Source organism: Lynx canadensis, chromosome A3, assembly GCF_007474595.2.
Source record: "Lynx canadensis isolate LIC74 chromosome A3, mLynCan4.pri.v2, whole genome shotgun sequence".
Taxonomy (NCBI): Eukaryota; Metazoa; Chordata; class Mammalia; order Carnivora; family Felidae; genus Lynx; species Lynx canadensis.
Genome location: NC_044305.1, coordinates 98,979,565 through 99,007,123, shown reverse-complemented (window position 1 = coordinate 99,007,123; position 27,559 = coordinate 98,979,565). Strand labels below are relative to the sequence as shown.

The 27,559-nt window shown below is 37.5% G+C and overlaps 1 protein-coding gene across 1 annotated transcript in view; it reads right to left on the bottom strand.

The window, feature by feature from the left end:
* The window catches only part of DNAH6 (dynein axonemal heavy chain 6), a 222,450-nt gene that overhangs the window by 182,526 nt on the left and 12,365 nt on the right, over nucleotides 1–27,559 (bottom strand). Inside the window, exons 4-8 of the mRNA XM_030310984.1 lie at nucleotides 23,875–24,131; nucleotides 5,494–5,761; nucleotides 2,299–2,433; nucleotides 2,089–2,209; nucleotides 611–728 (exon numbers count right to left, since the gene is read on the bottom strand). Of these exons, the coding sequence (XP_030166844.1) occupies nucleotides 611–728; nucleotides 2,089–2,209; nucleotides 2,299–2,433; nucleotides 5,494–5,761; nucleotides 23,875–24,131 (899 nt within the window). The remainder of the gene's footprint in view (nucleotides 1–610; nucleotides 729–2,088; nucleotides 2,210–2,298; nucleotides 2,434–5,493; nucleotides 5,762–23,874; nucleotides 24,132–27,559) is intronic.

Below are 27,559 nucleotides of genomic sequence, written 5' to 3'. Positions count from 1 at the left end.
TCATGACCTGAGCCAAAGTTGGACATTTAACTGACTGAGCCACTTGCCCTGTTTGCAAGTTATTTGTAATGATGAGGTTTTAGAATGATGTGAAATCCAAACTCTGGAACAATGTCATGATCTGGCCGAGGCCCTAGAAGGAAGACTTTCCACCCTGGTCTCCCAGATGCAAAACCCACCACAGGGAGAGGGTGGAATTTTGTGTGGCAATGCAAAGAACTCCCTGTACTCTCTAGTGACCAAACAGATGTAGTGGGTTCTCCGGGTCCCCTGGAGGATGCCCACAAATCTCTATGTACCTGACTTCTCCTTACCACAGCCTACTTCATGCTCCAAGTTGGGCTCGAAGGAAACAAAGCTTTAGAGATCAAAGAGAAGCACTTGGCCTTGGGCATGTCTTCCACCCTCCACCAGCTTGCCATTCCTGTGGTTGCTTTGCTGAGTGAAAGTCGGATGGGTGAGCTTCTGGGCATGCATTCAGGTTACCATATCCCCCGAATCCCTTATCACTATTAGTGAATCCTGTGATGAAGGCTTTAATTTTTAATGAAATTTGAGAAGGGTGGATGCTCTAATATTTCTTGAAAGAAAAAAAAGAATAATAATTTACCATGTTAGCCTCATGCAGTGGTGCCTTTTGCTGGCCTGCTCTGTGTATGTCATTTTCTCAGAGTCTGAATAAGCAGGCAACTCAGTGAGACCTTCACCATCTGGCATTTTACAATAATCTAAGAACAACAGAAGACACAACAACAGGAATTCTTGTGTAAAAATTCCATTTCTTTCAATATGGATTAAAAAATAAGTAAAAATTTTTATATAGCTGAATAACATTCCATTGTGTGTGTGTGTGTATATATATATATATCAAATGTACATATATATATATATACGTATATACACACCACATCTTCATTATCCATTCATCTATTGATGGACACTTGGGCTGCTTTCATAATTTGGCTATTATAAATAATGTGGCAATAAACATAGGGGTGCATATATTCATTTGAATTAGTGTTTTCACATTCTTTGGGTAAATACCCAGTAGTGCAATTATTGGATTGTAGGGTAATTCTATTTTTAACTTTTTGAGGAAACTCCATACTGTTTGCCACTGTGGCAAAATGCATCAGTTTGCATTCCCACCAAACAGTGCACAAGGGTTCCTCTTTCTCCACATCTTCACCAATAATTCTTGTTTCTTGAGTTTTTTATTTCAGCCATTCTGACAGGTGTGAGGTGATAATCTCATTTTGTTTTTGATCTGCATTTCTCTGATGATGATGCTGAGTGAAATAAATCAGTCAGAGAAAGACAAATATGAAATGATTTCACTCATTTGTAGAATTTAAGAAATAAAACAAATGAAAGGGAATAAAAGAGACCAAAAAACAGATTCTTAAACATAGAGAACAGGTGGTTACCAGAAGGGGTTGAGTGGAGGGATGGGGGAAATAGGTGAAGGAGATTAAGAGTACATTTATCATGATGAACACTGAGTAATGTACAGAATTGCTGAATCACTATATTGTACACCTGAAACTGATATACCACTGTATGTTAACTATATTGGAATTAAAATTTTTAAAAAGATAGGTAAAATTCAAAAATAACAAAATGCTTGGTTAATGAGATGTTTCAAACTCTAGAAAATAGCCCAGTTATCCAAAAGAATTCCACATCAAAGGATTTTGACTCAGTGAAAGACTGCAGACAGTTCATTAACATTCTCCGTAATAGGGTTTGATCTGTGTACCATGCTACCTCTTTCCCAGGAACAGCTTTATCCTCCTTTTCCATCTGAATTTTAGTTATTCTTTACAGTTCATGTCAATTGGAGCCAACCTGAGATCCATCCAGTTGCTTAATTTTGACAAACTTATTGTCTGTTCTGGTAGGCTTGACATAACTTTAAGCAAAGAGTCCCTGATTCCACCATAAAGTGCTTATGAAATAAAGGTTCTGTGACTAGTATCCTGACGAATAGGATCATTATTTGAACTTAAGAAAAGTAGAATAAAAAAGAGTTAATTTTTTAGAAAGCCATGACTTCTGATCTATCAAAGTTTTTTTTCCCCTTCATACCCTCAACAGGTTTATGTTGACAGTCATCAGGAATAAATCCTGCGGCATGCAGAGCAATTCGACAAGCCTTCCTGACCACAACTTTTGCCTCATTTCGAAATTCTTCTAGGCGCGTTGTCACCTAGACATTGATGAATATGTATAATTAGCAATAGCAAAGTAGCAACAATAGAAAAAAAAATCTCAAAACCATAGACAAAAATTCCTTACCTCTTCTAACCATATGATTTGTGTGGCCTTAAATTCTTGCAGGGTATAAGTATGACATTTTTCAATGTAACAAAGTCTGATAAAACTCAAGTTATAGCATAATTCATTTATCTTAAGAAGAGCCGGTCGCAAATGCTGAATGAAAATAAAAATTATCATTGTTTAGTTAAAAAAAAACCCTGTCTTTTAAAAGAATAAAAATATTTGGAAAGCAAGAATGGTTATTAAGGAAAATACATAGGTCTATATGTTAACTCTAGCTACAACTCCAAAGTGCATACATTAAATAGGAACACATCTGAAATTTTTCTAAAAGCATTCTTTGAATTATCAGACTTAATTTGTTTGAATGTCTATCTTTTTATCTTGAATATGTGTCTTTTAGCTAAGAAATTGAGGGTAAGTAATAGAGGACTGGGAAATATCTTAAATTTCACTATGTATGATGAATGGCTACTAAAAGATTCATTGTGTTATCTTAAGGACTACAATGCCCAGTCACCATGGTAATGGAGAGGCCCATTTGCTGATCTAAGAGGCTTTGACATAAAATCCCAAGACAACTTTGAATTAAAAATTTTTTTAAGTTAAAATTTTTAACTTTAGGGGCGCCTGAGTGGCGCAGTCGGTTAAGCGTCCGACTTCAGCCAGGTCACGATCTCGCCGTCCGCGAGTTCGAGCCCCGCGTCGGGCTCTGGGCTGATGGCTCAGAGCCTGGAGCCTGTTTCCGATTCTGTGTCTCCCTCTCTCTCTGCTCTCCCCCGTTCATGCTCTGTCTCTCTCTGTCCCGAAAATAAATAAACGTTGAAAAAAAAAATTAAAAAAAAATTTTTTTTAACTTTAAATTTAACAAGTTGCTGAAAAAGAAAACTCAGTCACTATTAAGAACCTATTTATTTGTGGACTGGAACAATGAATGGAAGTAGATGGATGGATAAATAAAATATATATATCCATACAACAGCGTATTATTTGCCAATAAAAAGAAATGCTATGCTATAACATAGATGAATGCTGAAAACATTAAGCTAAGTGAAAAAAGCCAGCCACAAGGAACCACATATTACATGGTTCCATTTACATGAAATGTACAGAATAGGCAATCCAACAGAGACAAAAAGTGGTTTAGTGGTTGCCTAGAGCCAGGGAGGGTACTGGGGGGAGATGGGGAGAAATATAGAATGACCACTAATGGATAATAGGGTTTTTTTAAAAAAAATTATTCATTTATTTTGAGAGAGTGAGAGAGAGAGAGAGACAGCAGACAAGGGGCAGAGAGAGAGACAGAGAGAGAGAGAGGGAATCCCAAGCAGGCTCTGCACCATCGATGTGGAGCCTGATGCAGGGCTCGAACTCACAAACTGTGAGATCATGACCTGAGCTGAAACCAAGAGCTGGATGCTTAACCGACTGAGCCACCCAGATACCCAAACAAGGTTTCTTTTTGGAGTGATGAAAATGTTCTAAAATTGACTGTGGTGATGGTTAATCAATTCTGTGAATGTAATAAAACCACCAAATGGTATACCTTAAATGGGTGAATTGTACACTACGTTAATTATATTTCAATAAAGTTGTTAAGAGGAAATGTAGGCACAGGTGCCAATAAGGTTTGTTACTAAAAAATATCATGAAAAGAAATATTTCAGATATTTTCAATATATTCTCCACATTGATCCTTTCAACCTAGTCTAGGCAAATCAGTCCTCCTAATTAACTAATTGTAAATGTAAGAGTAGTGATAAGCATTGCATAATTATAGTATCTAATAGACATTTAAACCAACACAATGGGTCTGTTATTTAGGTCAATCTAAGCTTAAATGGATGAGAACTTTCTAGTCTGCCAGGGCTACATTTAAGAGAAGATATTATCAAGGTCAAAGCACTATTGGTATGAATGGTAGATAGGACAACCGTCAGCCCATAAGAGAACAAGCCTTAAGGATCAATCAAGGTGATCTTAGAGACGAATACAGGAAGAACTATTTTATATACTTAGTAATAAACTTATGAAATGTATAGTGCCCAGGACATGGCAAAAGATAAAAGGTGGTAAAAAGATAATAAAATAGGTTCAAATGATTGATGGATCCTTAATGAAATTAGAGGTCTAGGAGCTGAGCTTACTATCAAGAAGGACTAGAATATTTTCTGCAACCCAGAATGCTTGATGAGATGGATGACCTGAAATAGCACATCTCATACATTTGTTTTGCACTAATACCTATGTTAGCCCTAGACTTTTAATGTTCCTTGGTGTAACTGACATCTTGATAATGATCTTTCAGATCAACATATGAAAGTGAAGGAAATGAGCAGTAAAAAAGCAAACTTGAGGCTTCTGATTTGAGAGGGTGGTGACTCAGTGTCATAGAAATAGACAGCTGAGGACCCTGACCGTAACGGTGATTCCAGTTTATTCCCAAGGGCCAAATAGAAACTTTATTTTTTAATTTTTTTAATGTTATTTATTTTTGAGAGAGACAGAGACAGAGCATGAGTGGGGGATGGGCAGAGAGGGAGACAGAGGACAGGCTACGCACTGTCAGCATAGAGCCTGACATGGGGTTCAAATCCACGAACTCTGCGATCATGACCTGGACGGGCACTCCACAAGTAGAAAACTTCTAATGCAAGTTGAAATTCAGTGAATGGGTAGAGATTTTAAATATGGCCATATACTCTTTAACAGTTCTTTTCCCATGATTACCCCATTCTGCAAAGTAAAGATTAAAAATTTCCCTAGGGTCTGAATCCATGGTAGAGGAAAGTATAGGTATGATACCTTGGGAAGCACTGGCCCATGAAAACAGGTCCCCCAATTATTTTGGACCATAAAGTCCAGAGTGACTCAAAGATAAAAGGAGATAATAAGGGTTGCCAGCCCACTCTGCTCAAGAGGATATACCATTTTCCTGATCAGCAACAAAGGGGGCCATGAATCCAAACCTCTGAGGCTGCTTCTAACTGAAGGGGACCTGTGCAACTCTTTTCTTATACTTTTGCATTCTGCAACCCCAGTTAAATTGTAAAAACACTGCTAGACTGCCAGACTCTTAAATGACAAGACAGTATGAAAATTCTCTTAAAAAGATGAAATATTCTATTTCAAGGACAGTCTATACCAATACCTGTAATAGATTCACATTTTGTTTTTCTGTAATTCCTTTAAAATATAATTAAAAATACGTACAGGATTAACAATGAACAAATTTTTTTGTAGAGATTGTCGACAACCACTGATTTTCTTGGAACGGACATTCTTCTTCCACACATTAAAAGCCTTCCATTTCCGGAACAGTGTAAATATGGGAATTTTAGTGAGTTCTCTGTGATATAGATACTCCTGTTCCCATCGATCAATTTCAATATACTCAATGTCCTCATTATAAATGTGTGTTACGGCTTTTTTGCTAATAGTATAGTAGTCATTTTTATTGATGTTCTCATAACTTACAACTCTATGAACAAATAAAATTGAGGCAAGTAAATGAAGTATTCAATACAAAGTCAAGCAATTGCATTGATTTTTTTCCTAAAGAGATAAAACATTTCTGAAAAGACATATTATTTCAAATTGTTAAAAATTCTAACAAACTATTTTTAGATTGAATAAATTACTTAAGAAAAGAAAGAGGAGCTCCTGTTTAAAAAATAGTTGTACTTATTTTAGGTCTTAAAGATTTTACAACCTTGGTAATATGCTTGATAATTTCAGTTACATGATCTTTACAAAAACAACTCAATAACAGATATTTAAAACATAATAGCTCTGTATGAAAGTTACCTGAAAATAAGTTTTTATTATTAGCTGTTTAGAAACTATTCAATAATAATATAAAAGAGTTTTACACTACTCAGTATTGAAAGAATTGTGAGAAAGATCAAAGTAAGAAAAGATGAATTAAATAAGATTCAAATCAAGACCCAGATTAAATTGAAAAAATATGCCCAGTTCATCACAGAACAAAATAGTTATTACTGAGAACCTATTTATTTCAAGATATTCCCCTTTCAACTGTCATCAAGGGCATTCTTCACCCTTATGCTTAACAGGAAACAGATCAAATAAGGAAGAAAAACAAGTGAGATAAAGACAGGAGTAAGGACAGAAGGAAGCAAAGTAATGAGAATAGAAAAGGCTGATTCTCTAAAGTTTCTTAAAACAAGAACTTGCCTGTAGGCACAAAGTTTTTTGTTTTTGTTTTTTTGTTTTTTTGGTAATTTTAGCCATAACATTGAAATACTGGATGCAACTTAAATATCCAATAATACAACAATTGTGAAACATATTGTGATATAGCAAGTTATTAGAATATGTTTTAAAATTTAGGAAGATAAAATTTATAAATATTCTACAGTACTCTAGATTATTAAGATAAGGAATAGCTGCAAAATAAAACTGCAAATTTTTTTTGTGTTAAAACTATGCAAAAATTATATGTACTGACAAAGACTAGATAGGAACACTCCAGTGAAAATCAACTGTTTCTCTTGTCTACGTTCTCCCCTGATCCTTAGCTCTGCATTCTGAACCTGGAGTTCATGGCTCTTTAGCATAGCCTTCAGTTCATCTGTGAAATCCCTGAAATTGTTGTCTGTGTACAAATTGATGTACATATTTATAACTCTTAAAGAAATTGGAATAAAATTCTCTTATGTTGTGGGTCTGTTAATCAAAAAACTAAAAGCCATTGGAATAATTTCTATTTATGTTTAATTAAACTGAGCTAGAAAAATCTTTTTAAAATTAGGGCATACAGGACCAGAATGGGGAAACAAACAAACAAAAAACAAAACCACCAAAACTCCAAGCCAAGACCTGATCACGGGAGCACACAAGGGCGGTCTGGGAGCTGATGGTGGGGAGCTGATGGAGAGGAGTCTGAAGGTCACTCTCCTACTTCAGTGCCACAACAGAAAATGTCAACCTGTTCAGCTTTTATCTAATTCCACTATCTGTTTGCCTGTGTTCTAATTAAAACTTCACACCAGAACTGTCTGGGAAAATGCCAGGTATTACATGTTGCTGGTGAGGTGTATGAAAAACATATTTTTTTCCCTTTTTTATTTGTCGAAAGCTGAAGATATAATTAGGACATTCTTGGGGTTATTCTCTCCAAAATGTGAAATTTTAACTTGTCTCTGAAACTGTAATTAACTTCAGATGTTTCAATAATATCAGCCATCAAACCAACCTAAAGACAAGATCAAGCAGCTCACTATGGTCTTTGTGTATGTCTGGAAAACTTGCTCTCATTGGTCTGTTTCTAAAGACCCTTCTAGAAGGTGGCAGGTGTGGTCCATGATGTTGAATTATAACTTATTGGTGCTCGGTGCCACTTAGGAATCTTTTTTATTTGCAGTTTACTATTTAAGATCTTCATTCTCAATCCCCTAAACCTTTTCATCCTCTACACATTTCTACTCTGCATAGAACAAATGAACACACTAGTCTTTTTCAAAGACTGGATCACCAGCATCAAAATCATCTGGGCTGCTTATTAAGGATCCACATTTCTGGGTCCAACACAGAATCAGAATCCTTATGTATGAGAATCAAGATTCTAGTTTACCAAGCTCCCTGGATGATTCTGATACACAGTAATGTTTGTGAACCACTGAACTTTATTTGAAAGCAACCAACAAAAATGAGGTGGTCATAAAGTGAGTACTGTCTCACACCTTCACTTGAAAACCATCATACCTGTGTGCCTACGCTCCAGATCCTGAGTGGATCTCAAATTTTCCTCCAGAGATGAAGAGGTTTCACCTCACTTTTTTCTAACCCTCCTGGCTTTTAGCGACTTTTCCTCTGCATCTAAAAACATGCAAAACTTCTCTTTAACTTGCAGAAAGTTTCCCTTTAGCTTGTAGAAAGCTTTTTCTCCACCTGCTGCCCATTTAACTTGAAATCCCACATTGCCTTCTTTCTCTCAAACTTCCTTTATAATGGTGTGTATTGGTGGGCCATATCTCTCCCATCCATTCCTTTTGAAAGTTTCCAAAAACCGGTCTTGTTTCTCATAACTTTAACAAAATTATTCAATTAAAGATGAGCAGGGACTTTCTTCAAGCCCAATTCTCTTGGTAGATGGATGGGGCAGCAAGGTCAAGGAAAGCTCTGTAAAACTAAGAGGGACTATCCACAGTTCTCTGTAATCCTATTCTCCATAGACTTTCCAGTTCATAACTTGGTGTTACCTGTATGTGAAAACACACGGGTATCAGATGAAGGCAGGTGGAATTAGGCTCTTGTGGTATAATGGCCTGTTGTCTTTTTAATGAATATGTGTAAGCCAATATACAATTTCTCCTATTACAATTAGATTTCTTGTAGCTGTTCATGTTATCATGGAGAAGAAAAATACATTGGCCTATTTTTGATTTTTCTCCTAAAGCAGAAAGGCTTTTTTTGTTTATTTGGTTTAGTTGTAAAGAAGAGGGAATTCATGATAAATTGGTTTGATTTCTCTTGTACACTGCTTCGGAACATCTCATTGTTTTAGTTGTCTAAGTAAAATGCCTCTGAACAAACAAAAAGACTTTCCAGCTCATTACTGAGGGGGGGTACCACCCAAATCTACTCCTTGAGCCTTTGTACTTCACAACTATGCCTCAGACTGCTCATCTATCTCAGGAGCTGACCCACCACACCACATCTATGCTCATAATTGCCTACTCAGCCTTTCTTGGCATCCAGGATTCACCCTTAACTTCCGCTGCTTCTTGGATAGTTGCTTTGGATATTTCTTTCATCAAAAAAATTTCCTTTCATTGAGGAAATAATACAAAAATTTACTTCAGGGTTTAAAACGAGAACTTCATTTGTTCAAGTCCTGTGCTATAAAATTCCTACGTTGCTGATAAACAAAACGGCTTTATGATTCAATCAACTAAACAGGCGCTTGGATAGTTAACTAATTAGGATGAGATGAATACCTTGGGTAAAATTACATTTTACTATATTTTAATGGGGAAAAAATATCTGGAGTGTTTTCTTGCTGTTCAATGTAGAATCAGGGAGTCCTCTGTCAAACTATTTTACTGTAGAACCTATATCTATCCATCTGAAATTAAACTTAGACTCCAAGGCTTCTGTTAACTCCAAAAGGTTATGTCGTATTTGAGAGAATCATATGGCATATGAGAATTACACAGCCCTGTGGTAGGTCATAAATTGTCTTATTATTGTTTATTTAAGTTATAACTCAAATTGTGCCTACTGGGGTTCTAAAAATGTTAATTTCTTTTCCTAGAATTCCTTGATTTTCCAAAAACGATGATATCTCAGTGTGATTTGTTATTTAAAACAGCAGCTCTATCTGTTGTTACACAGATTGAAAATGCTTCTGATCATCTTGAAACCAGTCTAGTAAGACTAATAATGCAGAAACATGGTTTGTTTCCTGCTCAAGAACTTTAAATAGCCTCCTACTGTTTATATCATCAAATCCAAATTACTTTGCCAGGTGTTTGGCACTCTCCTCTTGTTTCATGTTAGTTCCTACTCTGTCCCACAAATTGCCCTTTTTAGTCAGGCTGATTTATCATATCTACCTTAGGCCATGTTTGAATGCATACAAATGTCTTTGTTCACCCTGTTCTCTCTTCCTATCGCCTTCAAGTTTCTGATTTCAACAAGCAAACAAGTAATTACCTGCTTTAAGGTAGTGGAGTATATTAGATAAGCTCATATGGCCCTATGCAAATCTAAGTTCTCTTATTATTTTCATAATTATACAGTTTTAATTGTTATAATCTGAGCATATTAATTGGGTGAAGGTAAATAGGCAACTGCCTGGAAAGAAATTAGCTACTTCCTGTGTTCTGTAATTATAAACCTCAATTTGTTTGATGATGGTCAAGATCATGAATCTGTATGGGTTTAGACCTAACCTAAAGAGGAGAAGAGAAATGACTTACTTTGCTTCTGGTTTGACTAACCAGAAAGGGTATAATATCTGATAAGGAACTCTTTTTTACCTAGAAAATTAAACAAAAGCATAACTAAGAAGAAACATCCAAATTTCTGTAATAAGAGAGTATTCTGGGGCCAGTAGTTCTCAGTGCAAGGTCCCTGGAACAGCAGCAACAAGCATCCCATGGGAATTGTAATTTCCCAGGCTACGTTCCCAACCCACTGAATCAGAAACTCCAGAGGTTTAAGCATCTGTTTTAACAAGTCCTCTAGGGCTTGCTTGAGAACCGCTGCTCAAAGTCCATGGGAGTGCAGCATTGAGTTAAATACTGGAATGATCTGGTGAGCTTTAAAGAAATACTGTTGTTCAGGCTCACCACAAATCAATTAAATAATGTCTTGGAGTAGGGCCTGGCTGATTCTCATTAGTAGCCAAGTCTGAGAACCACTCTTCTAGGTTCTTCAAAAAAAATTTTTAATGTTTATTTATTTTTGAGAGAGAGAGAGCACAAGCAGGGGAGGGGCAGAGAAAGAGGGTGACAGAGGATCAAAGCAGGCTACGCACTGACAGCAGATTAGCCTGATGCAGGTTTTGAACTATGAACCGCAAGATCATGACCTGAGTCGAAGTCAGACGCTTAACCAATTGAGCCACCCAGGCACCCCTAGTTTCCTCAAATTTTTGTGTGAAATAAAATCATGACCCATTAAATTGTCACAGCCCCAGAATACTACCAGGGCATGTTTGTGCGTGTGTGTGTGTGTGTGTGTGTGTGTGTGTGTGTGTGTGTGTGTGTGTTTGAAGAGAGGGTAGGGAGAAAATATGAAGCTGAGTATTTTTTATTATTCCAAGTGCAAATATGAGGTGCCTTTAATGTTTCCATGTGCTGGCTGAGATTTGACTCATTAGATTTAAATTTCTTTATGGACTAGCCCAAGAAAATGGTCATTGTGTTAGGCAACTTGGCAAGGTTTCTGATAATGTGGTTTCAAAATGATCTGTTATTACAGAGGACATATAACCTCACTATAAAGTTTTTTGTAATTATGACTTCACACAGAAACCACAATGCTGAAATTTGAGAAAGTACCAAACATCTATCTGTGTTTTCTGTTCTAGGTCACTAAACAGGTAATCTCACTAAAAGGACAGAATAGCTTTAGTTTGAAATTTAAAAAGCTTCCTTTAAAAATACTTTTAACAGGGCACTCAGGTGGCTCAGGGGGTTAAGTCTCCAACTCTTGATTTTGGCTCAAGTCACAATCTCAGGGATCCTGAGATTGAGCCCCATGTTGGGTTTCTGCTGACAGCGGGGAGCCTGCTTGGGATCTCTCTCCCCTTTCCCTGCCCCTCCCCTGTTTGGGTGCACACACTTGCTCTCTCTCTCTCAAAATAAATAAATAAACTTAAAAAATACTTTTAAAAAATGTTTATTTTTGAGAGAGTGCAAACAGGACAGAGGATCCAAAGCAGGCTCTGCACTGAAAGCAGCAAGCCTGATGTGGGGCTTGAACTCATGAACCATGAGATCACGACCTGAGCCAAAGTCAGATGCTCAACTGACTGAGACACCCAGGTGCCCCTAAAAAAAAATACTTTTAACATAATAGGCTTAGGAACCATCTGAGAACTGGATCATTGGGAAAGTAATATGGCCTGAGCCTGGTGTGGATGATTATATGGTCCTAACAGCCCAAGCCACATAACTCTGTTTCACAGAGTCCCAATCCCAGCATGTGTCCCTCAAGAAAGAGTTGATTGGCCGTACAGGACAGAAATGTGTAATTAGCATCACTTAACCTGAGGTTTCTCAATCTAAGCACTACTGACATGTTGGGCCAGGTAACTCTCTGTTGTGTGAGCCTGTCCTGTGCACCGCCAGCTGTTTAGCAGCTACCCTTACTCTTCCCACTTGACACCAGCAGCACCATCCTCTCTAGTTATGGCAACCAAAGATGCCTGCAGACATCCCCCAATATCTCCTGGGGGGCAAAATCTCCCAGGTTGAGAACCAGTGATTTAATTTAATGTGTCTTAATTGCATATGATCACAGAATAATTGTTTTTTACCATCTACCTATTAATACCACTTATATATAATGGTCCTAGAAATACACATTAGGCAACATTTAGGTAGAAGAAATTTTGTGTCTTCTTTCTTGGCTTTATAGACCCTAAAAATGCTTGGTATTTGGGAAGGGCTCTGCCATACATTCTGATTTATCCACTCACTAAATTTATCCACTCACTAAATGGTTTGAAAATCGACATTGCACAGAGGATGAAATCATAGAATTGAAAGAAGGGAACATCAGATATAATTCTGAACTTCTATCTGCAAATCACGAAACAATATCAAATAGCAAAGTCCTTCATATATCTGTACCTCAATTTCCTCACCTTTCAACTATAGAGAATGCCCTTCTAAGGAGGTTCTTTTGAGGACAAAATAATATTAATGTACAGAAAGCACACAGTTCAGCCTAGCACAGCATGTGTGATGCAAGTGACAGGAAAAGTCATTATTAGAATGAGTTTATTAGGCACAGTGTATGAGAGGCTGGGTTCTAAAGCCCAACTACTTGGGTTTGAATTCCAGCCCCACAGTTCACTACACTAGCTGGTCAAACTTGGCCAACTCTGCCTCAGTTTCATCATTTGTAAAATGAATCTATTAATACTGGCTACCTTACAGAGTTGCTATGAAGATTAAATTAATTAATACATATGAAGAACTTGGAACAGTGTTTGGCACATGCTAAGAGTTGGTGTTTGTAGTATTGTGTAACAGTATTCACCTTTGTAAAAGTCTGGTTACCGCTATGACTTTATAGAAGTATCCTCATCAATGTGATCAAGTGTATATATGTTTCAATGACCAAAACAAAAAAATAGCAAAATATAGACACATAGAAGTGGGATGAGAGGTTCTATAGAAATGGGAGAAAAGTCCACATTTGTCAAACACCAACAATGGCTCCTTATATATAAGCATGAAAAAGACTTACATATTGCTCCACCAGGCAATCTTATTAGCTTCAGCTAAATGTTCAGGTTAATAAAACTTTCATAAACTATATTTGGAACCCTTCTACTTAGGAAGAGCATAGGGCAGGAACTACTTCTCGCCATCAAGGCAGCATCAGACTTCACTCTTCCATGGGACTACTTGTAGGAATCTATCAGCCACCCAGGAGCTACCCTCTCCCTAGATGACAACTCAGAGGCAAGGAGATGAGATCCACACTGGGTGGGTATGGAAACCACCCTGGCTTAAAAGCCTTATTACCACATGAGCCAGTATGTCTTGCAATAACTCTATAAGCATAGATTTCAGGCTTCCTGATAGAGGCATGCCCAGAAAAAGAGTTGCTGCACCATGGTAAGTCCAAAGCTATGGCTCCCCATCAGTTATTTAGAATTCATTTTGTCTCCCCCAGTGCAGATATCATTCACAAATCAGGGGTCATTTTTATCATAAGCAATGTTGCCTAAAAGTAACTGACTTCTACTCTTATCAGGATACAGGGAAACAGAGTTTCAGAGTTAACCAAGATCAGATTCTCATGCAGAGAAAATTGTCCTACAGTCCTCTAGAACAATGCTTCCTAAACTTCGTGTTCTAACAAATCCATACAATGGTGACATTTTGAAAGGCACCCTGGTGAAGGCATTAATTCTGATTTCTTTCTATTGTAACAAGAAAAACAACACACAAGGTATCTTAGGGAAATATTCAATACTGAATTTGATAAAACTTCCAAATAAAGCCTAGCTCATAAGCCACAGCAGTGACCATACTGTTTGGAAGTAGCCACCTGCATTTCTAAATCAAGACATGATGAATGGTCTGTTCAAATTCTTGACAACCACCACTACTGAGAAACTTTGTTTATAGAAATAGTAGACAACAAATAGCAGATGATTTATTGCTTTGTCTCTTATGGATGGAAACTCCCTTTTCCATTAACCAGAATTTGGATAATTTGTTCTCTTGAAATTGTGAACCAAAGGTACCACCATTCTTCACTTTTAATAGCTTTCCCTTTTTCCCCTTTGATAAATGCAGTGTTGAAATTTCTTGTGAAATGCAAATTGATTTAAAATCCAAACATTTCAAGTATTTCAGAAACAATGGTAAGCTTTCTCTGAAACACAGACAGATGTTACTCTGACTGAATTTTTCTTTAGGTTTAAATCCATTACAATCACTAAAAATCACTAGAGACCCATTTCCAATATCATTTTCCCAAAGCTGAATTCAAAGAGTGGTATTCTAAACTGAGAGATTTCCCCCTAAGATCAGGAACACGACAGGGATGTCCACTCTCGCCACTGTTATTCAACATAGTATTGGAAGTCTTAGCCTCAGCAATCAGACAACACAAAGGAATAAAAGGCATCCAAATTGGCCAGGAGGAAGTCAAACTTTCACTCTTCACAGATGATATGGTACTGTATATGGAAAACCCAAAAGATTCCACCAAAAAACTGCTGGAACTGATCCATGAATTCAGCAAAGTTGCAGGATATAAAATCAATGCACAGACATCAATTGCATTCCTATACACCAAATAATGAAGCAACAGAAACAAAAATCAAAGATTGATCCCATTTACAGTTGCACCAAAAATCATAAAATACCTAGGAATAAACCTAATCAAAGAGGTGAAAAATCTATACACTGAAACTATAGAAAGCTTATGAAAAAAAATGAAGAAGACACAAAAAAGTGGAAAAACATTCCATGATCCTGGATTAGAACAAACATCATTAAAATGTTGATACAACCCAAAGCAATTTACATATTCAATGCAATCCCTATCAAAATAACACCACATTCTTCACAGAGCTAGAACAAACAATCCTAAAATTTGAATGGAACCAGAAAAGACCCTGAATGGCCAAAGGAATCTTGAAAAAGAAAACCAAAGCTGGAGGCATCACAATCCCAGACTTCAAGACATATCACAAAGCTGTTATCCAGACAGTATGGTACTGGCACAAAAACAGACACTCAGATCAATGGAACAGAAAAGAGAACCCAGAAATGGACCCACAAACATATGGCCAGCTAATCTTTGACAAAGCAGGAAAGAATATCTTCGAGTGGTGCTGGGAAAACTGGACTGCAACATGCAGAAAAATGAACCTGGAACACTTTCTTACATCATACACACACAAAAAAAAAACTCAAAAAGAGTGAAAGACTTAAACAAGACAGGAAGCCATCAAAATCCTCAAGGAGAAAGGAGGCAAAACCTCTTTGACCTCAGCCGCAGCATCTTCTTAGTCAACACGTCTCTGGAGGCAAGGGAAACAAAAGCAAAAATGAACTATTGGGACCTCAACAAAATAAAAACCTTCTGCAGAGCAAAGGAAACAATTAGCAAAACTAAAAGGCAACCAACAGAATGGGACAAGATATTTGTAAATAACCTATAAGATAAAGGGTTAGTATCCAAAATCTATAAAGAACTTATCAAACTGAACACCCAAAAAACAAATAATCCAGTGAAGAAATGAGCAAAAGATGAATAGATGCTTCTCCAAAGAAGACATCCAGATGGCCAACCAACACATGAAAAAATGCTCAGCTTCACTCATCATCAGGGAAATACAAATCAAAACTGCTATGAGATACCACCTCACACTTATCATAATGGCTAACATTAACAACTCAGGCAACAACAAGTGTTGGCAAGGATGCGGAGAAAGACGATCTCTTTTGCACTGCTGGTAGGAATGCAAAACTAGTGCAGCCACTCCGGAAAACAGTATGGAGCTTCCTCAAAAAATTAAAAATAGAACTACCCTACGACCCAGCAATTGCACTACTTGGTATTTATCCAAGGGATATAGGTATGCTATTTTGAAGGAGCACATGTACCCCAACGTTTATAGCAGCACTATCAACAGTAGCCGAAGTATGGAAAGAGCCCAAATGTCCATCGATGGATGAATGGATAAAGAAGATGTGGTGTATATATATACAATGGAGTATCACTCAGCAATCAAAAAGAATGAAATCTTGCCATTTGCAACTATGTGGATGGAACTAGAGGGTATCATGCTAAGCGAAATTAGTCAGAGAAAGACAAACAGCATATGACTTCACTCCTATGAGGACTTTAAGACACAGAACAGATGAACACAAGGGAAGGGAAGCAAAACAATATAAAAACAGGGAGGGGGGAAAAACATAAGATACTCTTAAATATAGAGAACAAACAGAACAAACAGTAACCACTGGAGGGGTTGTGTGTGTGGGGGGGGGGGGATGGGCTAATGGGTAAGGGACATTAAGGAATCTACTCCTGAAATCATTGTTGCACTATATGATAACTAACTTGGATATCAATTTAAAAAAAAAAAAGACACTTCTCCAAAGAAGACATCCAGATGGCTAACAGACACATGAAAAAATGCTCAACATCACTCATCATCAGGGAAATACAAATCAAAACCACAATGAGATACCACCACACACCTGTCAATGTAGAATGGCTAACATTAACAACTCAGGCAACAACAGATGTTGGCGAGTATGTGACGAAAGAGGATCCCTTTTGCACTGCTGGGGGAATGCAAGCTGGTGCAGCCACTCTGGAATGAAGTTCCCCCCAAAATTAAAAATAGAACTACCCTACGACCCAGCAATTGCACTACTAGGTATTTATCCAAGGGATACAGGTATGCTGTTTTGAAGGGGCACATGTACCCCAGTGTTTATAGCAGAGCTATCAACAATAGCCAAAGTATGGAAAGAGCCCAAATGGCCATTGATGGATGAATGGGTAAAGAAGATGTGGTATATACATACAATGGAGTATTACTCGGCAATCAAAAAGAATGAAATCTTGCCATTGGCAACTATGTAGATGGAACTAGAGGGTATTATGCTAAGCAAAATTAGTCAGTCAGAGAAGGACGAATATATGACTTCACTCATATGAGGACTTTAAGATACAAAAGAGGTGAACATAAGGGAAGGGAAGCAAAAATAATATAAAAACAAAGAGGTGGAGAAAACATAAGAGACTCTTAAAAATGGAGAACAAACAGGGTTGCTGGAGGGGTTGTGGGAGGGGGGATGGGCTAAATGGGTAAGGAGCATTAAGGAATCTATTCCTGAAATCATTGCTGCACTATATCCTAACTAGCTTGGATATAAATTTAAAAATAAGTTAATTAATTAATTTTTTTAATGTTTATTTTTGAGAGAGAGAGACAGAGTGCAAGTGGGGGAGGGGCAGAGAGAGAGAGAGGGAGACACAGAATCTGAAGCAGGCTGCAGACTCTGACCTGTTAATACAGAGCCTGACACGGGGCTCAAACCCACAAACCATGAGATCGTGACCTGAGCTGAGGTCGGGTGCTTAACTGACTGAGCCACCCAGGTACCCCAATAAATTAATTTTTTAAAAAGCAAAGAGTGGTATTCTGCTCACATATTTTCTGTTATGTCTTGGACTTTATTATAGTCACAGTTTTGATAATATTTAGTTTGGAATTCATAACAGCAGGGAAACATTTACATATGGGAGTTCCTTTGCAAATAAAACAATGTATTATTTGAATGCAGGATTCTCAGAATAAGCTCTAAATATAATGTATGTTTTTAAGAAGTATTTCTATAATGTTTTATTTGCCTTAAATATTTCATCGCCAGTAGGATTCCGCCCCCCCATGACAAAGTTCTTCCAATATTTCACTTCAGTGATTCTAAATAGTGCATTATTATCTAGCAGTTACTAATATCTATAGATGCATCAATATTCAATAAAACTCCTTTTCTGCAGTAAAATTTTAATCATGTCCTGGAGTGTGTTAATCTCTCTTATCTAATCTGTTGATCTACTAGTGGCATTATTGATAGATTTCCTTTGCTTTTCTGGTAACAAATAGAATGAAAAAATTTCTACACAGGTTGGTAAAATCGCAATTCTGCCACAGTGAGTTATTCTGACATTAGATATTGTGTGTGTTCTTGCATGCCTAGCTTCTTAAGCTTACTGATGAGATATTAATCTAAAAACAGAATTTGGTTTCATATTTTGTACTTCAATATGCCTTAAAAACTTCAAATCCTTTTCTGGGTATGGTGGATATCTTTTGGTAAGGTGTTGATATAGCTTGCTTGTAACTACTGATTCATTTGATAACATTTCCATACAAATGAGATATTTAGGCAAAGGACTGGAACATTACTATGATTCACAAATCCAAGTGTGAGATGTTTTTAATTATGTTGCCTAATTTCTGATCTTTTTCCTTGTTTTAAATTTAAATTTATGTTTTAAATTCAAGTTAGTTAATACACAGTGTAGTCTAATCTTTTTCCTTTTGACCACTGTGTTTATCTTATAGCTCTAGTAAAATTCTAGTTTTAAGAATACACTATCAAAGAGGACACAAATAAATAGAAAGAGAGTCCATGCTCATAGATTGGGAAATTTAATATTATTAAAATGTCCATACCACTCAAAGTATTGTACAGATTCAGTACAATCCCTATTAAAATTCCAAACGCATTTTTCACAGAAATAGGACAAGCCTCAAGAGAACCCAAATAGTCCAAGCACTCTGAGAACAAAGCTGGAGACATCATGTTCCCTGATTTCAAACAATATTAGGAAGCTAAACTAATCAAACCAATATGGTATTGGCATAAAAACACACATATAGATTAATGGAACAGAATAAGAAACCTAGAGATAAAAGCCTGAATATATGGTCAATTATTTTATGACAAAAGAGCCAAGAATATACAATGGGGAAAGGACAGCATGTTCAGTAAATGGTGCTGGGAAGACTGGACAGCCACATTCAAAAGAATGAAATTGGACTGCCATCTAACGTCAAACACAAAAGCTAAATCAAAATAGATTAAAGACTTGAATATGAGACATGAAACCACAAAACTCCTAGAAGAAAACATTGGTGGTAAACTCCTTGAGATTGGTCTTGGTGATGATTTTTTTGGATTTGACACCAAAAGCACAGGAAACAAAAGCTAAAATAAACAAGCAGGACTACATCAAATTAAAAAGCTTCAATACAGTGAAGGAAATCTTCAAAATAAAAAGGAAAATAAAAAGGAAATCTTCAAAATAAAAATACTGAATAGGAGACTATATTTGCACACCATGTATCTGGTAAGAGATTAATATTCAAAAAATATAAGGAATTCATACAACTCAATAATAAAAAAAAAACCCAAACAATCCAAATAAAAAATGGGCAGAGGATGTGCATAGATATTTTTCCAAAGAAGACATACAGATGGACAACAGGTACATAAAAATATACCCAACATCACTAATCGTCAGGGGAATGCAAACCAAACCACAATGAGGTATCAATCACCTTACATCTGTCAGAATCATTATCAAAAAGACAAGAAATAACAAATGTTGGTGAGGATGTGGAGAAAAGGGAATCCTTGTAGACTGTTGATGGGGATGTAAATTGGTACAACGACCATGGAAAACAATATGGAGTTTCCTCAAAAAATTAAAAATAGATTTTACCATATGATCCAGCAATTCCACTACTTGGTATCTATACAAAGAAAACAAAAACACTAATTCAAAAAGATGTATGTGTCCCTATGTTCACTGCAGCATTATTTGCAATAGCCAAGATATGAAACCAACCTCAAGTGTCCATGAAATATAAAGAAGATGGTGTGTGTGTGTATGTGTGTGTGTATACCCAGCAATTGTGTATACACACACACACACACACACACACACACACACAGTGGAATACTACTCAGACATAAAAAAGAACAAAATCCTGCCATTTGCAACAACATGGATGGACCATGAGAGTATTATGCTATCTTACTGTAAGACCTAGGGCAGTTACTTAACCATTTTGTGACTCATTGTAAAATAGAGATAATAATTGTATCTATCGTATAGTATTTTGTGAGGATTAAATGATATGACATACATAAATAATTTGCCTAGAACAAAGTGAACACTAATGATCTTTTATGACATAAAATATGATGATTCACTTTCATGTGCTCTCACACAAAGTGGATATATAATCCAACTCTCTAGCCAACAATCCTCCCCCATATCTCATAGCTACCCTTCAGTTACAATCACTCTTGTTCAAGGTCTTCAGTCCCAACAAAACAGGATTATTTTGTCTTGATCAGTTCTATTCTCTGTTCTCTATGCTCTTCATGATCTCCCTAGTTCCTGATTCTTTACCTAGTTTCCTCTTTACTTGCCCCAGAGCTGACCAGAGTCACCACTATGCCCCTTTGCTGGGCAAAATAATCTGCAGCATATAGTTGTGTACTTATTCAGATTGATATTCCAACATATTTAGACATCTCCTTGAAGCTTATTCCTGACAAAATCATTATACCTAACATATAGCACTAAGTTGATATTTTAGAATAAACTTGATAAACAGAACTATTTTCTCACCGAGAGGGATCATGGTAGAGAGATAATCATTGTAGAACTTCACATCTGACGTATTTTACTACACTTGAAAACTATGCAAAGACATATTTTATCACATTACTATTAAAAGGAGTTTAGTATATAACATGTCCTCATGTCACTGACCCAGTATTTATAACTAGTTTTAACTTTCAATTTAGCTGCTACCAAGTTTGTGCTACCCAAATGATTATCTTTTCATTAGGTTTATAACATCTGGAGTTCAGGCTAGGGAGGAAAAATTAACATCAACCCCAAAATGTAATAAAATAAACCAGGATTCCAACTCTATCTTCTTCTTTTTTTTAATGCTTATTTATTTTTTGAGAGAGAGAGGGAGACAGAGGATGAGCAGGGGAGGGGCAGAGAGAGAGGGAGACACAGGATCTGAAGCAGGCTCCAGACTCTGAGCTCTCAGCACAGAGCCCCACATGGGCCTCGAATCCACGAACCATGAGATCATGACCTGAGCCAAAGTTGGACACTTAACCAGCTGAGCCTCCCAGGCACTACCGCCCCCCCAAACTCTATCTTCTTAAATGAGCACTTGCATATTATCATCAAGCATCACTACTATCAGTTCAAAAAAGTATAAAATATCAACTCAATTCCCCAAGTACAGTGCTCATTAGTCTAGATATACAATTTATCTCCTGAATTGGACAAAAGCACAGTTTCCATATTCATCTTTAATAGAAAATCATTTTACATTTGGCAAACTTTGACTCCTCTCATAGTGGGGAATGAATATCACAAATGGCACTTCTTGATATCTGGGTAATTACATGATTTTAAAAAAAAATATTTATTTGTTCATTCTGAGAGAGAGTAAGCATGAGTGGGGGAGGGGCAGAGAGAGAGGAAGACAGAAAATCTCAAGCAGGCTCTGCACAGGGCTCGAAGTCACCAACTGTGAGATCATGACCTGAGCTGAAATCAAGAGTTGGAGGCTTGGGGAGCCTGGGTGGCTCAGTCAGTTAAGTGTCCAACTTTAGCTCAGGTCACGATCTCACAGTTAGTGGGTTTGAGGCCCGCGTTGGCTCTGTGCTGAGAGCTCAGAGCCTGGAGTCTGCTTCAGATTCTGTGTCTCCCTCTCTTTCTGTCCCTCTGCCACTTGTGCTCTGTCTCTTGTTTTCAAAAATAAATACACATTTTAAAAAATTTTTAAAAAGAAGTAGTAAGGCAGTGGTGGGAATGACAATACTATTAAAGGGATTATTTTCTTTTACATCAAAGGTCTTTAAATTCTATTCTATATTAATTCTCCCATCTTAAAAAAGAAAAAAAAACCTCACTAGACCCCAATTCTCCTTTCATCTATCACCTCACTTCTTTCATATCTTTGGCATCCCCAAATTAGTAGGTCCAAACCCAAACTCTTTTTTTTCCCCAATAAATCTGTTCCATTCAGTTTTCTGTGTCTCAGATACAAGCAACTCTAACCTTCCTCTTGAGCCCAGTCAACTGGATCATTAAAGTCATCCAGGACTCCTCTCTGGTTTCCCACCTTGCATACAGTCCATAAAAACATCCTGTTGGCTTGACCTTCAACTTATTTCCAGAATTCGACCCACTTCTCATCACCTCCTCCTGCTTCATCTCTCACCTGAATCATTACAGCCTTCTAATTGGTCTTCCTTTTCAACTCTTGCTTTTGAGAAGCAAGAAGAAATATTCTCTACACAGCAACCAGAGCAGTCCTTTTCAAAATGTAACTCAGATCATGACACTTCTCTGCTTGAAGTCTATCCATGGTTCTCCACTTTTCTCAAAGTAAAACTTAATGTTCATAGGATGACTGTCAAGGCCCTTCATGGTCTGTTTTCTAGCTCTCATTCACTCTCCTACAGTCTTTGCTTCTTGAACATGCCAGGAGCATTCCTGACTTGGGGCATTTGTATTCACTTTCCTGCAGTCTGGAATGCTTCTTTCTTCTCTCTGTCAGTACATCATTGACTCCTTCTCCTTCCAGTCCTTATTCAAATAGCCGCTTGTCAATGAGGCCTACCCTGACCATCCCAGCTAATTCACAACTTCTTCCCCAGAACTCCTAATCTCCTTCGCTCTGCTCTACTTTTTCTGTAAAACTTATCACCGTCCAGCATTCTCTGTAATTTACTCAGATGTTGTGTTTGTTACTGTCTCCCTCTACTAAGATGCAAGCTCCACGAGGACAGCAATTTTGATCTGGGTGGCTCACTAACATCTCTCTAGCACCTAGAACAGTTCATGCTATAGAGTTGGGTGCTCAATACATTTTGTTGAATGATTGGATTTTTATAGGCCTATCTGTTCGTTCTATAAATTATATCTCATTCTAATTAAGCTCTTTCAGGATTTATAATAAATCTATCATTTAAAAATGTTATTCTTCTCTCCCTCTCAATCCTAGAAGGAGTGCTGTCTTCAGTGTTACCCGACTCAGTCAAAACTACAGGGCTGAGAAAGGGAGAAGAAGATAATTCCTAGGAGTTCCTTTCATCTTCCTACACAGCAGAGAATGGGAAGGTAGCTCCAAGAATTTGGTGGTAAAGCTAAACTACTATCAGCTTCCAGGAAAGACTGTCTCAACAACAATTGTCAACTCAACCAAACAACAATGGAGGAAAGCCAGTATCAACTTTAAGTTCTGCTACCTGTTGTGCTGAACTTTAAAGCAATTCACAGACCCACATTTGTACAAATCATCTAATTATTTTAACAACAAATGTGTGCTTAGAAATAATAGTCTATGTGAATGTATGTATGTTATTCATCTATATAAATACCTTAAGTTATCAAGCTCCTTTTATTTAAAAAAAATCCTTATTCCCACTCTACTAAGCAAAGTTGAAAGAACATGTAACACAAATCATGCACCTACTTTTTACGCATTGCCTTCTTCTTTTCTCAGTAATCACAAGACATCAAAATTATCTTTGTAATACTGGTTAAAAATATATGGCATTACATAATACATAGAAGAGGCACAAAAGTGTGCTACTCTATAAAATATTGTCTATAAGTAAAAGAAAGCTAAAGGGAAAAAATAAAATTATTGTGATTATGATTCATTTGTCATTGGGTGATAACCAAAATTATATTTTATATTTACCATTAATACCCAATCAATTATGGATAACATTTGCGATCTTATTTGAAGCTTTTACTGTTGAATACATTGCTTCATAAAAGAGAACTCACTTGAGGTTATATGTATCATATTCAGTGGAAGACCTTGGCACTGCAGGGATCATATAAAGAAATCCGAGGTGTTCATTTTCACGTATTATTTTAATGATTTGCAAAGGATTACAAACGTTGGCTTTAACGACTTCTTCCCGATCATGGAAAAAGTACTTAGGGTACGCTGAGGAACTGGTCCCATAGAGACCTCTTCTTCCAATACTGGTACGTGACAGTTTAGGAGGAGAGGGAGAGAACATCTCAGCAGAGGGCTGCTGGATCAAAACAAAGCCAATTTTTAAAATGATGAGTTTTTGCAAAACAAAACCAAAAGACATGACTAAAAAAACATGATAAAATATTAACCTCAAGCACTAATTACTGAAGTTCCTGAGATGTCTAGTGCTCAAAGGCAAGTATTAAAAAAAATTTTTTTTTTTTAATTTGAGAGACAGAACATGCACTTAGGGGAGGGGCAGAGGGAGGGAGGGAGAGAGAGAGAGAATCCTAAGCAGGCTTCATGTTCAGCTTTCAGCTGATGTGGCACTCCGGCTAAGCCACCCAGGCGCCCCAATCATTTTTGAACTGAAAAACTTCAAATTATTGTAAGGAGTGATAATATTCCTTCCAAGTACTCCTTATCCAGGTGTCCATCCCCTTTCCCAAACCCCCCAACATCAGCTCTCACCACTGCCTTCTTTCAAGTCAAGTGTTTATTACATCAAAATGCCACTACTTCTCTGGTGTTCTTGGGAGTCCACTTTTCCTGCTCAGTTGCTTAGCGTCTATCTTGACCGTGGACTCTCCCCTTAACCTCCTCACCTAGTTCTGACAACCTTAATGCTTTTCAGTGTGTGAATTCTTAGACAGCTGTCATCATAGCTCATAATAAAATACTTTTGAGTAAATGTAAGGGGTGGTTACACTGAGCATTGGGGGATCACTATGTAATAATACCCTTGGAGAAGTATACATGTTACAAATTCATAATTGCCAGTTCTGTAGACCAGTGTTTCTCACATTTAAATGTGAGTGTGAATTATCTAGGTGTCCTGTGAAATTGCAGCTTCTGTCAAGTCTGGGGTGGAGCCTGTGATCCTGCATTTCTAACCTGCGGATACTGTGGACCACCACTGGAGCATCAAGGCTAAGTCCCCACCATGTTCACACACTTGAGCTTTGCTCTAAACCCCCAGCTCCCCTGTCTGTGCTCTCAGTGCCACTCACACTCCTTTGTTCCTCCTCAACAAACCTTGGGGCAGCATCACACACACCCTCTCCTCCTGTGGGGGAGGGTGATAACTGTCATCACCTTGTCTCTCTGACAGTGGACGGGCAACTGGCACTAAGACACAAGAATCCCCATCGCAGACCTGCTTTGTTGAATAGCCGATGCAAATATATAAATGATATCTTTATTGCCTGTTAGCATAACTAACAGAGGCTGCCATTTCTCCGAGAGATTGATTTACCACAAGCTCTACGGAACAACGTCTTCAGAACGTTTGCATTCACAGGTGTCATCATTTTCCATCTCTTGATTAAATATACCCTGTTGAATAGGAGTTTGAGATGAAAATCCTGGAAAGTTTAGAGCTGAAGGAAATACATCTTTGAATTCAAAAGATAAAATGTGCTTCTTTCACTTATTGGCCGGAGACAGCAGCAACCACACTGTTTTCTTATGTAAAAGAATAGGCCAGGGGCACCTGCCTGGCTCAGTCCTTGAGCTTTAACCCTTCATTTCAGCTCTGGTCATGATCCCAGGGTTGAGGGATTGAGGCCCATGGTGGGCTCTGCTCTGAGCATGGAGCCTGGGATTCTCTCTCCCTCTCGCTCTCTCCCTCCCACATGCATGTGCTCTCTCACTCTCGCTCTCTCTAACAACAACAAAAAAAGGCCCAAAGAGAAAATACACATTGCCTTGTCCCAATGTTTCAACAAGGGCTATAGTCAACTTTAATATTTTTATGAGAGTGGAGTATCAATATTTTACAGAAAATGCATGTATTTTCTTTATTATATCCTTCAAGAAGTTTTACTGCCTTCTAAGTACAAGATTTCTTCAACAATAGGCCTATATATTTTCAGCTGCATACTTATTTCCAATTATGTAGCTCAATGCGAAAATGTGATTCAATTTAAGTAGCCACATAAGTTCAGATTTTGTGGGGGAAAGGGAACAAAAGAAGCATTTATTCATAAAGTGTAGAACACTTGTAGTGCTCTCTATGATGGATGCTTAGTCCAATTTGATAAGGCAATCTTCCTTAATTACTAGAAGCAACGCCTCCAACTGCCTTCTTTTATCTCTCAGGGAATCCTCACTGGTGCATTTCCATTCTAAGCTCCTTCTGAGAAATCAATACCCACCCCCCCACCACCACCAAAATGACCCTCTTATCAGAATAATACCTTCTCCTTTTATATGGAATATTCCCTCTCTTCCATATTTTCCCTTCAACCCCTGGCTCTTATTTGAATTCTTCACTTAGTTACCGCTACAACCACGCATAACACACAATTTAACATTCCCTTTCATCCTCCTCCCTTCATCCCAGATGTGCACAATTTCACTCTTCTTCTTTAAATTCAAGGTCATGATGCCCACTTTATACCAAATAAGCTAACTTATGAGGAATCAGTTCTTTCTTGGCTCTACTTAAGATAGCCTGTTCTCCTTTCCTACTTCACAGAAACCAAATTAGTTGAGGGTTTATAATTTTATATAACTAATCATGTGATATTCTTTCAGGGTGATCTCACCCACACCCACAGTGAGCCTCTTCCAGCCGGCTTCTCAAGCCCACCACTCTCCCACCTCCTCTGCCTTACTAACTTTCCATTCACTCCTCCAAGCTTATTAGTGCCATTCCCTATGGTAGCTTTTCCTCCACTGACCATCCCTCTCACCACCAGGTGCAAGCTCTCCCTCCTGTTCAGTTCTCCAGGATTTTGTAGCTTAAATGACCAACCAGAGTTTTTATCACTACCCCCTGAGCTGGAGCATTCACTTGTCCACGTACCCACCCAAAGATTCTGAAATCCTCGAGGATGAAGCCTGTCTTCATCTCTTCCTTTCTACCACTCTAGCCCAAAGCCTGAAACATAACTGCCACTGAAATGTTCAACAAGTCTAGAAGGATCCTCTCAATAAAAAGCTCAGAGAATTCTCGGGTCTGTTGGCATTTTTACTGTGAGTGTGTCCACATCTTTTTCCCACTTCTATTCCTTTGTTTAATTATCTGCAGGTATTTATAGAAAGCCATGCTCTGGTGGTTTCTCCCAGAGCTACTATTCAAGGACTCCTTGCAAGGTACCTTCCCACTCTACAACTCACCAATTACAAAAATTGTCTTTCTAGCTGGTTCAGTTTCTGTTTTATTGCCTTTCACCAAGGTCTTCAAAAGATTGTCATTTTGGGTAATAATGATGAAAATTTCATAAAAGGTAAAATAAAATTCAAAACACTATTATGTCTTCTTTTAATATGTAAGAGAAGATTAGGGAACACCATATAGATGCTGGAAGTTTTCCTTTATGATTTTCCTCTACTGTCCAAATTTTCCTTGAGTAAGAACTGAGAAGTACTGTACTTCCCAAATCCATTGTGCAACCTTATAGAGAAAAATTTTGCAACTGTTCTTATGAGTTAAAAGCATGTTAGCAATGTTATAGGAAACTAAAACTAAATTGAAAGGAT